Genomic DNA, 14,095 nt, shown 5'->3' with positions numbered 1-14,095 from the left:
GGGTCTAGGCCCGAAACGTCAGCCTCTCTGCTCCTATGATGCTGCTTGGCCTGCTGTGTTCATCCAGCCCTGCACCTTGTTGTCCCATATCTAAAGTGTTCATTTTTAAATTTTTTGTTTATAGTTGTACAATATTGTTTTCAAACTTGTGGAATTCAGTTCTGCTATTGTCATTATTTCCGCTGTGGATATCTTACAATGCTCATTAGTCCTGCTTATTGTGCAATACTAGATTTTAAAGTAGCTTGATCTCTAGTTTATTCTGTAGAGCATTGTTCCAGGAAACTGTTACAACAGCATTCTACAAACTTTTGCAAATTTGATTGGCCCAATCTATATTCAGGTTAAAGTTCCCTGTTACTATTTGTATTTGTCACAAGCGCTAATAATTCTGTTTTATCCAAACATGTAATGCTTGTTTAATGCTTCATCCAGTGCTCTATCTACAATGGAGGTTGGGTCATTGAATTTATTCAAGGCTGAGATAAATATGTTTTTGGTAGACCAGAGAAGTCAAGAGTCACTGGAGAGGTTAGGGGCAAAAACAGGAAAATGGAGTTGAACTCAGCAGCCATGATCTCATAGATTGAGGAGCAGGCTCAAAGGAGTGAATGACCCACTTTGCTCCCAAGCCTAAGCTGGGGAGCCTATGAGTGACTCTCACTGGCATATTGTGGACTAGCAAGAGCTGAGAGGGAACGTATGTGAATTTGAAACATTTCTTTGCAGCAATTTTTCTTTGGAGACAAGAGAGGAAGTTTGTAACTTGTCACCAAAGTTGGTGAATTAAGTGTAGGCCAGGCTGTTCTGGGTTGTAGCTCAAGTTGCCAAAAATCCTAAAAGTTGAGATGAGGGGGGAGAATCTTTAGCCTTTTTAATTTTGACTGTTTTACAGTGAGAGTAGCATGTTTGTCTCCAAGAGACGTTTCATTTTGAAGACATGCGGTACCACCCTCTTACTGCAAGCACTGGAACCCCTGTTGGAACTTGCTCGTGAGTACTGCGGCTTTGATTCCATTCAGGTAACTTTGACTTTTTTTTGTAGGTCTTGCACTTAATCCATGTTTGTATTGGGTGTAATTAACAAGTGAGCTATTGAAAGTTAAGGTAATGGTACAAGAAATTGAGAAATGCAAATAATTGTAATGTATATACAGGGGATGATATGTTATCTGTTGTAATGATATAGTTGTAATAGTGTGTTTGGGATGCAGGAAAGTATAAATGGCATATTTCACATTCAGAGTACTTCAAATTCCTTAAATCACTTCTGCACAGATTGACTTCCGTCAGTCTCTGAAATCTCCTGACTGTAGCCAAGCGTTTGTAATAAGAGAAAAAACTGATAGTAGCATATTGTTAGGAAGTAACACCATATATCTTCACCAGTTGTTAGACGTTTAATAGCTCATTTTAATACAGTCACTGATTGTAATTCTAGTAACGCTCTAAATCCAAATCCACTTAATGGAAATCTGTGCATGTATCTTAAATACAGGATTTTTTCTATTCCCGCAAAAACTTTGTGAAGCCAGCACATCAGGAATACCCACATAGGAACTTTCAGGAGGAGGTAGAATTTCTGGATATGGTGTTCCCAAGTAAGTTTATCTCAGTAGAAATTGTTGAAGCTAATAAAATCTTCAATGCTGAATTTATTTACAAGTTTGAACATGCATGAAGCAGGGTTTAAGCTGGAACTAATAAGTTGGAAGTTCACTAAGCTAATGTGAAAAGTTAATGGAATTGGATTGTTGAATGCTAGAAGTTGTACAAGAGTGCAAGGTAAATACCATAAATTCAATTCAGTGCAAATCTGGAATTGAGCCTAATGACTGTAAATTGTTAATTGACGTAGAATGGGGCAGGAATGTCACCTCTGCAGTTGTCCAATAAGTTTGAGCCTGTTTGAGAGGCTGCAGGGTGGATGTCAAAGTGACCAGAAAGACATTCAAGTGCAGGGAGTACTAGTGAGGGAGATTAACACCATAATCTGGAGCGACGATTGAGATTCCAAGTGGCTGTGTTGACTGTCCAGATTTTGGGATGTTTGCTCAGGGCTGGAAAGGATCTTGCAGTGAGGGGAAGGATCCTGTGGTAAATACCAGCTCCATACTTGGAACTAGAAAAGACTAAACTAAAAAACAGAACATGAAAAGCCCATCTCTGGGTTATTACTGAGCATGCATAAAATAGCTCCGATGTGAGATGTGCGTCAGGTTCGTGGGGTGCTGGCACCACTCCTGGAAAAGGTGGTGCCCATGTCATTGGGATGTGTTATGCCTGAGCCCTGCTAGGACCGTATTCTTGTAAACTGCACAACTCGAGCAGTAAACAGTTTAAATTACATATGGGCAAAAAAAATCAAGATTTGGTTTATCACAGTCTGACAATGGGAGAAATAGTAATATGAAAATGAGAATAAGTGAATGGCAGAGAAAAGTGAGCCTAGGAATAAGTCAGCAATCAAGACTCAATGTTATGTGGATAACAGAAAGATAAAAAACTAAAGGCTGCATCTGTAGGCACATAGCATTTGTAACAAAGTAAACATATTGATAATGTGCATTGAAGCAAATAAATATAATCTGCCAGCCACTACAGAGATGAGGCTACAGGATGACAGCAATTGTATCCTGAAGTTGGAAAAATGTGATGTTCAAGAAAAAATAGGAATCAAGGTGGAGGTGGGTGGCATTATTCAAGGATAGCATTATGTAATAGTTCAAGATGACATTTGGTTCAGGAGATTGTGATGTAGAATAGACTGAAGGCAATTTGATTTTCAAAATACTTAAGTGAAAATTTCTCAATTTAATGGTGGATGTTACATATCCAGTTAGTAATCCTGGCAGAGTTGAGTGAGGTAGAACAGGATATCATAATATAAGGAAAAGCATATTGCTTTTTTGTTTTGAGGGTGGCATGCAGATGGGGAGGTAGGTGGTGAGGGATGCTGGTGGTCATGGTGTGGGAGCAGCAGAAAACTATATCCACTAGAAATAAGCTCATAAAAACCGAAAGAACTGTGGATGCTGTAAGTTAGGAACAAAAATAGAAGTTGCTGGAAAAGCTCAGCAGGTCTGGCAGAATCTGTGAAGAAAAACATCAGTTAACTTTTCGGGAACGGTGACCCTTCCACAGAACTCCTCAGAAATAAGCTCATGTTTGGTTGTGGTAGCTCGCAGGGAGTGGAATGTGATCCAACTGATTTGAACACAAAGCTGATTGTCTAATCACCTTCCAACCAGTTTCCTAAGTATTCAAGAGAATTTGGATAAGTTCAATTTGCTTTATTCTTCAATTGCCTACCTCTGTCAAAAAATAAAAAGCTTACTATCTGCAATCCACTATCGGTCTTAGCAATTGTATTCAAAATGATTGTGCTTTATTTAGAAAACGAAATTTTTGTAGCAAATTAGTGTCTAACCACAAGAATTTATTCACTCCAGATGGGGCGGCCTATTGCATGGGACGTATGAATTCTGATTGCTGGTAAGCTGAAATCATCCTACAGATTTCTTGCAAACATGAATCCAATTAATTCTATACTTTTGTCTGAACCATTTTAACAATTGTTTTCGAGAAGTTTCAGGAAAATACCTTCAGAGCAAAGGAAAGAGAACAAGACAATAAGTCATCTGTCCCAGATTAATGTGAAGTTAGGTTAGTTACAAATGACATAGGTTGTGCTCAGGTTGGTACATTTTTGTACTTCAGAATTACAACTTTTTAATATTTCGAACACTCTGGAAGTCAGCCTAATACTAAACCCAAATTGTAATTATATTCCCACATCATTGTGTTTACAAGTCTTAAGCAATTGCTCTGTTCTAAGGGATAGGCTTCATAGTTGAGTTCTGTAGAAGTTTGTTTTGTAGAATACTTACCAATTGGGAAATATTAATGTAAAGGTTCTCACAAATGTCATTTGTTTGATCCAGGTATCTTTACACTCTGGATATGCCAGAGGATAGTGGGATCAAACAGCCGGATCAGACACTTGAGGTTCTGATGAGCGAGCTTGATCCAGTTGTCATGGACCAGTTCTTCATGAAAGATGGTGTTACTGTAAATGATGTCACTCGAGTATGTATGAAATAAACTTTAACATTTAAAAATATAATTTTTTACAAAACCTATATAATCTTAAACATCTTTCCTTTTTAAAAAGATGAGTGGAATTCGTGACCTGATACCAGGTTCAGTCATTGACGCCACATTGTTCGATCCTTGTGGGTATTCAATGAATGGAATGAAAGTGGATGTAAGTTCGTCTCCTATCTTCAGCTTCTAATTTTTCCCATTTCCCTTTCTTCTCCCACCCTCCCTCCCTCCCTCCCCTGCTCATCAAATCAAAATGTCTACTTGTAGTTACTTGTATTTTAAAAAATGCAATCTGAAGAACAAGTGAGTTCTTATCCAGATGTAATCAATGTGAAATAATAACCCGTGTATTGGAAAATAAATACTCTAAGAAAACTGAAGTCCCCTTTGAACCAGGAGTGGACTGAACCCCAGGTTCAGATGACCCTTTTTGGCTCAGGTGGAGTGTAGAAACAAAAGTGAGGCCAAGGTAAATTGGTATTTTGGCAATTTGCATTGGTTTTAAGTGTGGTGAAAGGTAATAAGTTTTGTCCACAATTTCCTATTTGGTTCTGAATCTACATTTGTGTCATCGATTTACAAGTTGTCTTGAGGAAAAATCAGGCACTCGGCCTTTTCCAGGTATGAATTGTGTATGCTTTACCAAAGTTTGAAGGTATTGCAGTTTATGAGCGTGCCTTGGTTTATTCTATAAGCACACAGTGCTTAACTGACTAATCCAAATGAATGTCTTTAACCAAGAGAAATCATTTTGTAAGGGTCAATGACAGGTGTCCATTATGCTAAATAAAGTGCCCATTTCACATTTCTGAATGAAGTGTGTTGAGACCGCTTTTAAATCAGCTATGCATTTTGTTCAAGCTTCATACACTTGACAAGCATTTCATTTAAAACTTCATTTTGAAATGCTGACTACAATGAAAAATGAGTTAACAAAGTGTGGAGCTGGAGGAACACAGCAAGCCAGGCAGCATCAGAGGAACAGGAAAGCTGACGTTTTGGGTCTGGACCATTCAGAAATGGGGAGGGGGAAGGGGGCTCTGAAATAAATAGGGGAGGGGGGGGGCTGGGAAGGGGGGGTGGGATGGCGATAGGTGAGTGCAGGTAGGGAGTGGTGGGGATTGGTCAGTGAGGTGGGAGAGAAGACGGACAGGTCAAGGAGGCGGGGATGAGAGGGAGTGCTGGTCTTGGGATGAGGTTGGGTTTAGGGAGATTTTGAAGCTAGTAAAGTCCACATTGAGACCACTGGGTTGTAAGATCCCAAGGCGAAATATGAGGTACTGTTCCTCCAGTTTGTGGGTGGTGTCGTTGTGACGCTGGAGGCGGCCCAGGATAGACATGTCGTCCAGGGAGTGGGAGGAGGAGTTGAAATGGTTCGTGACTGCAAGATGTTGTCGTTTGTTGCGAACCAAGCGCAGGTGCTCCACAAAGTGGTCTCCGAGCCTCTGCTTGGCCTCACCGATGTAGAGAAGGCCACATCGGGAGCAGTGGATGTAATAGACGACATAAACTGATGTGCAGGTGAACATCTGTCTGATGTGGAATGTTTTTTTGGTACCTTGGATGGAGGTAAGTTGGGGGAGGTATGGGGGCAGTTGTAGCAGTTCCTGCAGTTGCAGTGAAAGGTGCCGGGGGTGGTGGGGCTAGTGGGGAGTGGAACGGACGAGGGAGTCGCAGAGAGAGCAATCCTGGAAGGCAGATAGGGGTGGAGAGGGAAATATATCCTTGGTTGTGGGGTCAGATTGCAGGTGATGGAGAATGATGCGTTGAATTCGGAGGTTAGTGGGGTGATACGTGAGGATACGGGATTCTGTCTTTGTTTTGATTGTGGGGAGGGGGTGTGGGAAACGCAAAAGATGCGGTCAAGAGCGTTTTCGACCACTGAAGGGGGGAAGTTGCGGTACTGGAAATACGAGGACATCTGGGATGTTCGGGAGAGGAATGCCTCATCTTGGGGGCGGAGGAATTGAGAGTGGGGGATCGCATTCTTGCAGGAAGGTGGGTGACAGGAGGTTGATTCTAGGTAGCTGTGGGAGTTGGTGGGCTTGAAATAGACATCAGTTTCAAGGTGGTCACCAGAGATGGAGACAAAGGTCCAGGAAGGAGAGAGGTATCAAAGATGGTCCAGATGAACTTAAGGTTGGGGTGAAAGGTGTTAGTGAAGTTGATGAACTGTTCGAGCTCTTCGTGGGAGCATGAGGCGGCACTGATGCAGTCATAATGTAGCAGAGGAAGAGTTGGGGGATAGTACCAGTGTAACTGCGGAAGAGGGACTGTTTGTCCAATGAAAAATAAGTTGTTTGGCCTAGACAAGTGCAACTTTTTCAGATTGTAGTCCTCACTTGAGACTTGGCATATCCCACGAGCTAAAGTGTATTGCAAATGAAGGTTCTTTTCCTTTTTTTTTGGAAATGATGCTTTCATGAAATTGAAAGTAAATGAGTGTTCACATCGTGGGTCAGTATGTATTCTGATCTTGTGGACAAGATAATTGTGAAGTGATCAGTGCACTCACTGGATGTAGCTGTCCTGAATGCAAAAGAAAATGATACTTGTCTGCAATATAGTGTGTTCTGAACAATTATGGATTTCAATGTCTGACCAGAGTTGAGTTTTTTAATGGAATGAGGATTTTTGTCTCCAAAGTTAGGGGACATATCTTTAAATACATTTTCCTGTGGAATCACATGCACTCTTCCCTAGTACATTGTATACCTTTCTAAAAGTTGTACATCACTGTTTTTAATGACTGAGCTGAATGAGCTTACCAGTTGTGTAGCATTTAAAAATTAATTTCCATCATCTGACAAAATGAAGATCTCAAAATCCTGAAGGAGAAATGAAAATATTTGGCTGAAGGTTCTGATGTTATTGAAATCTGTAGTAGGCCGAGGAACGGACTTCAAAATTCACTAGACTGTTTTGTACTATTTCAGGACCACTGATATGCAATAATACGTGAGAAATGTTTGACTTTACAATATCTTCTGTTGAACTGTTGGTCATTTGTAACTTAACTGAAACAAGTCATTTAATGCTTTGTCTTTTTAGGGAACTTACTGGACAATTCATATCACCCCAGAGCCAGACTTCTCCTATGTTAGTTTTGAGACTAACCTGGCCCAGACTTCTTACGATGACCTAATCAAAAAAGTTGTAGACGTCTTCAAGCCAGGGAAATTTGTCACAACCCTTTTTGTTAACCAGGTGAGATTCTAGATTTGTACAAAAGCAAAGTACAGCAAATGTTTGAAATGTGAAATACAGTACAAAAATGCTTGGAGTGCTCAGGCTAGCAGTATTTGTGCCTGGAGAAACCAGAGGCAGTGTTTCAGGTGATCTTTCATTGAGAGAAGACAAAGTGTATTGGACCATTTAAGCTCAAATCCCAACCATGGCCGTTTCAGAATTTGAGCCATCTCTCAAATCTGGAAATAAAAAGATATATTTAAGTGACAATAAAGTTGTCAGATTGCTATAAACATTCAGTTGTTTCACTGATGTCCTTCAAATACTCTGTTGTCCTTAACAGTCTGGTCTGTTACAGTCCACACAACAGAGGAAAGAGATGAGCATTAATTTCTGACATTCCCAATAAGGTACACATTACAGGAATGGATTACTTTTTTAAAAGACTTGGCCAATATTTCTTTAAGAAACATTTAAAATTGAAGTTACAACAAACTCGACTTCACAACAGTTGCACAGCGTGTTGCAACTTGACTAGAAATGCAGAGGCTTGACAAAATATTCGGTAGAATTCAGTTCAAATTATACTTCAAGCTGGGGCAATTGCAAAGTTGGACTCAATGAGTTGGACTCAATGATGGGGCCTATGTAATTACCAGATTATTATAAAACTTCATTTGTTATCACTGGAATTCCTTTCTGAACGTTGTAGCTGCAGTCTTGAAGGTTGTTATTTTAAGTAAAAGAATGTAAAACAAATCATGTTCCCCACTGCAACTAATGTTTAAAAACAGGTAGTTAAGTTCTTTTAGATGTTCCTCATCAGAAAAACTAAAACCTTCCTATCGTCTTAAATGCTTCCAAAAGAAAAATGGTGCTCACAATATGAGGAAAAATATAGTAAAAAGATTACACTCACCAGTTGCCTGCTTTGAGTGACGGCTCCATCTAGCAGCAACTGACGTCAGTGCTGTGGCAACTGAGGGAGTTTCTTGTGCTGGCAATCACTGAGGACTTGAACAGTAAGAGCTGACTGGGAGCAAAGTGAATGTCACTGTTAAAACATTCATTTTTCTTCTTTTGTTCGTGACGTTATAACAAAATAACATGGAGGATATTGAAGTAGTGAGGAATTAATGTCCTTTCCTATAAGGAAGGAAAGCTGTCCTACATGTGACTCAACCACATTGTTATGGACTTAGAGTCCAAACTTCCCTCAAATAGTCCAGCTACTCATACTTATGGAGTAGGTGGGACTTGAACCTGGACCTCCTGGCTAAGAGTTAGGGGCACTGCCACTGTGCCACAAGAGCCCTAAAATGAGAATTGTATACCCGAATCGACAAGCCAGCTGTGGAGCAAAAGCTACACTCTATAATAAAACGGTTGATACCAAACAATTGGAAAACATTTATGCGGTTATGTTAACTCTGCATAACAGATTGTGAAAGGGAATTCATGGTTAACAAATCTTGGAGTTTTGTTTTGAGGATGTAGTTAGTAGAATAAGTGTGTGGGAGCCAGTGGATTTGAATTTCGAAGGCTTTTGATAAGATCCCACATAGGAGGCAAATGGGCAATGTTGAAGTACATGGGATTACGGTAATATACTGGCATGATTCAAGAGTTGGTTGACAGACCAGAAACAAGCTGGGAATAAATTGGTCTTTTTTCCAGGTGGCCAGCAGTAACTAGTGCTGCAAGGATCAGGCCATTGGCTCCAAATATGGACAATATATAAAAATGACTTGGGTAGAGGATTATAGAATCCCTACAGTGCGGAAACAGGCCCTTCGGCCCAACAAGTCCACACTGACCCTCAGAGCATCCCACCCAGACCCATCCCCCTATAACCCACCTCATCTACATATCCCTGAACGGGCAATTTAGCATGGCCAATCCACTTGGCCTGCACATCTTTGGACTGTGGGAGAAAACCCATGCAGACACGGGGAGAATGTGCAAACTCCACACACAGTCTCCCGAGGGTGGAATCGAACCCGGGTTCCTGGAGCTGTGAGGCAGCAGTGCTAACCACTGAGCCGCCGTGTGTAATTGTAATCCAATTGTAATATTTCCAAGTTTGATAACCCAGAACCAGGTGGGATTTAGTTGTGAAGAGGCTGAAAGGGAGGCTTCAGGGTGATGTAGACAAGTTGAGTATAAATGTAACATCACGCACCTTGCTATGAAAAGCAGAAGTGCAGACTATTATTTAAATAGTGATCTATCGGGGTTGTGTGCATACAGAAGAATCTGGGTGTTCTTGAATAGTGGTCATTTAGGACTGAGATGTACATTTCATTCATAGGGTGGTCAGCTTGTAGAATTTGCTACCACTAGTCTGTGGGACACTCGGGTATGTTCAAGGGAGATGGCTAGCTTTTTTAGATCTTAAAAGCTTCAAGGGATATACAGAGAAAGTGGGATTATGGCACTGAAATAGAGCACCAGCTGTGATCATATTGAATGGCTATTTCTGCTCTTAGTTTCCACCTCTTCAAGACCTGGACAGCGTTCCAGTTTGGTTGAATGTGTCGTAAGTAACATTTGATCCCAGACAATGGACAGTTTCCTGAAGCAACAGTCTAGCTAGGTTCCCTTGACATTCAATAACATTGCCATCACGCGATCCTCCACCGTAAACAGTGAGAGATACCATTGATCAGAAACTGAACTGGACTAGCTGTAAATACAGTACCGTCAAGGGCAAGTTGGAGGCTGTAATAAACAATGATCTTCTGACGACCAAAGCTTGGATACCATCTCAAAGCCCAAGTCAGGACTATGTTGGAATTGTCTCCATTACCTAAATTAGGCTTTTTAGGCAGTTCTTGGAGACCGTGGATGACTTGTGCACAGTGGCAGCTAAATCTTCCAGTTGTAAGAAACAGCAATAACTCGCCAAGGTTTCTGAAGTAGACCTTTCTGTGGATGTGACTGTTAGCACCTAGAAAAGCCAAGGGCTGCAGACGTGTTTGAACCACGCCTGCAAGTTCTTTATCATTTGTGACTTGGAGCTATATTGTCATTCCTTTGCTTGCTAGGTCAGAAACCTGCGCACCTCTCATACCGGGTATAACCTCCACTACAGTGTGTGGCAGTTCAAGAAGGTCAATTACCATCTTCAAGCGTTATTAGGGATTGACCGTGCTTACATCTGAAGGAATAAAAAGTCAAGCAGCATACTTTACTGCAGGGCTAATCCATTTTTTTGGAACTTTTCAAACTCTACATATAATAGCAACAACTATTGTGTTCTTTTCCATCAAACCGTTTTGCAGCATTCACTGGATGTTTGAATTTAGAAATTGATGGACACACCTTTGTTGTAATGCACTGTTTTTATTTCATTACAGAATTCCAAATGTCGCAATTCATTTTCTTCTCCCCAGAAAATTGAAGGATTCAAGCGCCTCGATCGCCAGTGTGCCCAGTTCAGTGATTACAATTTTGTCTTTTCTAGTTATGTCAAGAATTGTCAGAGACAGCAGAGTTGATTAGCAAAGATGAAAAAACGTAAAAAAATGTGCAACGTAAATGGTGGCTGTCGTCTAGTTCAGGGTAGTAAGGGCCAAACTTCACACTGCCACCATTTCATCAATTTTGTAGGCCCTGTATGTAACCACAATAGAATTGTGTCAAGTTTGAAATGTAACCGTTCTTGTAACAAAGACTTGGATATCTTGCATGGATGCTCTTTTCTCTGTTTAGTTATGCTAGGTCATTCTTGCTGTGATATTGAAATGCATGTAGAGCAGTTTGGTGCTTATTGTTTACAATTATATAACAGTTGCAAGTTTAGAAATGTACGGTGTATAGGTTTTCTACAAGTGACGCCAAAAATTCTCCACAGACAAGGTTTCCGGCCTCATTAGGTGAGGACCCTGGCATGTTTAGAGCAGTTTGTTTGCTTGTTTCCTTTCTGTCAGATGTCATTAAAGAATCAGAAGTTCTTCATTTGTTCATGTTGATTTACGCCCGAACTGCACTGGGCAATTTGTCAGGAATTTGAGCAGACGCCTAATATGACTAGTATATTGTTGTGTTGGGATTCTTATTTAACTTTAATTCTTTAGCAAGCTAGTTTCTCACAGAAAAAGTAGATTTCATGAATTGAGGTATTCATTGGCTGAAAACACTGCTGCACATTCTACTTTAAGCATGCCAGGGATCACCCACTTCAATTGTTTTGTCTGATTTTCCCCATTTAAAAATGAATAGGCTGTATATAAACTATGAGTTCAGTTACAATCCCTTTTAAGTAACCATAGTTCATATATTGAGAACATCCCATGACATCTTGTGTATTTCTTGCTGCGTCACTTAGCACAATATTGTTAGTTTGTTAGGGAGTGTGCAGATAGTATGGACAGTAGAAATGCCATGTCCATAAAACATAATCAGTGTAATGGGGTGTTAATTATAGGTGTTAAAAATACCTTAAGTTTTAGTTCATTGCTACTGATTTTTGGAGATTTGGGCTAGCTTGTTTTAGCATGGGTTTTTGAGTTTCAATAAGTATGCATAGGAACATGATATGGCATTTTTCCCACAAATGTTTGAACAGTCTTGGTTGGGTGGTACCATTTAATTACAAATCTTTGTTGAAATACTTGGTATATTTTGCCATGTTTATTAATTATAAGGTTCCATTTATAAACTAAAATGTATTTGCAGTGATCACTATGACATTGAAAAATAATCCATCAAGACTGCAAGCTTGCTTTTGGACCAATCATCCTTTATTAATAAAGGCATTGTATTCTTCAATGTTGAGGTTGTGGGCATGTCCATGGCCTTCCATTACCAAAATGTTTTATTCCATTTTGATATAGATTAAGCTGTTTATACCTACTGTGGTTAACTGAAACAGTTGTTACCATTTTAAAAAACAGTATTTGAGTACTGATTTGTAGCCTTTACTGTGAAAGATGAACTTATTTGCTCATTACTTTTCATTCTATCTGTTAAGGGGGAAATTTTGGCGCCATTGGAACTTTGTTGCCAAGTTGTTTAAAATATTTTAATTCGATTTCTGAAATCTTTTGTCTATACTGCAAACAAAATGCTTCAATAAAATAAAGATTTATGGAATCTGTTCATTTGATTGTTCATTGCCTGTCGAGTATTTATTTCAGTGCAGTTATCTCACATCAACTTATTGTTATTTTGACTTGCATGTTAAATGTCAGGTTAACACAGTATCTGCATGCAACAGTCAGGTATCTGCATACATCACCTTCGAGTTAAAGTAACTATCCTCGAGAGGTTTCTGTTTGACTAAAGTGGGCAGCAACTCATTTTTAAACAGTAACCCTGGACCTAGACTTTCTAACAAGGAAACATTGTACACAAAAATAAGGAATATACTGTTTGGTCCCTTGCACTAACTCTGCCATTTAATTCAGCAAGATCATGGCTGATCTGATGGTAAACTCAAATCTGCAATCTTGTCTATCCCAGACAACCTTTCATTTGCTTGACAAAAATCTGTCAGCCTCTGCCTTAAATGTTGGGAGAGGCAGGGGGACTAGTATACTTTGGGATTATGTTTGGCATAGACCGGTTAGACTGAAGGACCTGTTTCTGTGCTGTATGACTCTGACTCTACTTTCACTACCTTTTTGAGGACGAGTTCCAAAGAGAGACAATCCTCAGTAACAAGTTTTGACTAATCTGTTTTAGATTGGTGACCCTTGATAAACAGTGACTCCAAGTTCTCTATTTACATCATCTCCACATTTACCCTTTTAAGATCCTGGAGTATCTATATTTCAATCCAGATGCAAATCTAGCCTGTCCAATATTTCCTCAGAATAACCCTTTTTATTAGTCTGGTTAAAGTGTTTCCTTGGAGTTTGACTGCCTCCCAATGCATTTACATCTTTCCATAATGTGATCAGTGCTGTACACAGTACTCCGATGTGGTCTCACCACCGTCCTGGACAACTGAAGCAAACTCTCATTTCCTTTCGAATTAGCTTTCCACATTAACTGCTGTACCTACACACAAGCCTTTTGTGATTCATGTACAAGGACACCCAGATCCCTTCATATTGAACCTCTGCAATCTTACACCATTTAAGCAATATGCTTTTTACTTCCTGCCAAAATGGGCCATTCTGCATTTTCAGATTATTTGCCACATCTCTGTACTTTGATAATCAGTCTATATCTTTCTGTAGACAACAAGGTGCAGGGCTGGATGAACACAGCAGGCCAAGCAGCATCATAGGAGCAGAGAGGCTGACGTTTCGGGCCTAGACCCTTCATCAGAACAGGGGGAGGGGAAGGGGGTTTTGAAATAAATAGGGAGAGAGTGGGAGGCGGAGAGGAAACAAACAGGTTGAAGAGGCGGGGATGGTGGTAGGGAGTTAGGAAGGGGATAGGTCAGGTCAAGGGGGCGGGATGAGGTTGGTCGGTAGGAGATGGAGGTGCGGCTTGAGGTGGGAGGAAGAACAGGTTAGGGAGGCAGGGACGAGCTGGACTAGTTTTGGGATGCGGTAGGGGGAGGGGAGATTTTGAAACTTGTGAAATCCACATTGATACCATTGGGCTGCAGGGTTCCCAAGCGGAATATGAGTTGCTGTTCCTGCAACCTTCGGGTGGCATCGTTGTGGCACTGCAGGAGGCCCAGGATGGACATGTCTGAGGAATGGGAGGGGGAGTTGTTTGTTGCGAACCGAGCGTAGGTGTTCTGCAAAGCGGTCCCTGAGTCTCCGCTTGGTTTCCCCGATGTAGAGGAAGCCACAGCGGATGCAGTATACCACATTGGCAGATGTGCAGGTGAACATCT

The 14,095-nt window shown here is 40.6% G+C and overlaps 1 protein-coding gene and 1 long non-coding RNA gene across 2 annotated transcripts in view; one reads left to right on the top strand and one right to left on the bottom strand.

Moving 5' to 3' along the window:
* The window catches only part of amd1 (adenosylmethionine decarboxylase 1), a 29,459-nt gene extending 17,066 nt beyond the window's left edge, over window positions 1-12,393 (top strand). The window contains exons 3-9 of the mRNA XM_020520380.2: window positions 896-1,022; window positions 1,499-1,601; window positions 3,453-3,495; window positions 3,945-4,089; window positions 4,175-4,267; window positions 7,159-7,314; window positions 10,656-12,393. Of these exons, the coding sequence (XP_020375969.1) occupies window positions 896-1,022; window positions 1,499-1,601; window positions 3,453-3,495; window positions 3,945-4,089; window positions 4,175-4,267; window positions 7,159-7,314; window positions 10,656-10,796 (808 nt within the window). The 3' untranslated portion in view covers window positions 10,797-12,393. The remainder of the gene's footprint in view (window positions 1-895; window positions 1,023-1,498; window positions 1,602-3,452; window positions 3,496-3,944; window positions 4,090-4,174; window positions 4,268-7,158; window positions 7,315-10,655) is intronic.
* The window catches only part of LOC125483119, a 48,612-nt gene that overhangs the window by 10,864 nt on the left and 23,653 nt on the right, over window positions 1-14,095 (bottom strand). Inside the window, exon 2 of the long non-coding RNA XR_007262087.1 lies at window positions 8,216-8,329. This is a non-coding gene — a long non-coding RNA (uncharacterized LOC125483119). The remainder of the gene's footprint in view (window positions 1-8,215; window positions 8,330-14,095) is intronic.

Source organism: Rhincodon typus, chromosome 5 (genome assembly GCF_021869965.1).
Source record: "Rhincodon typus isolate 14 chromosome 5, sRhiTyp1.1, whole genome shotgun sequence".
Classification (NCBI taxonomy): Eukaryota; Metazoa; Chordata; class Chondrichthyes; order Orectolobiformes; family Rhincodontidae; genus Rhincodon; species Rhincodon typus.
Note: the sequence above shows the minus strand (reverse complement) of the source record. Positions and strands in the feature narration are given on the sequence as shown.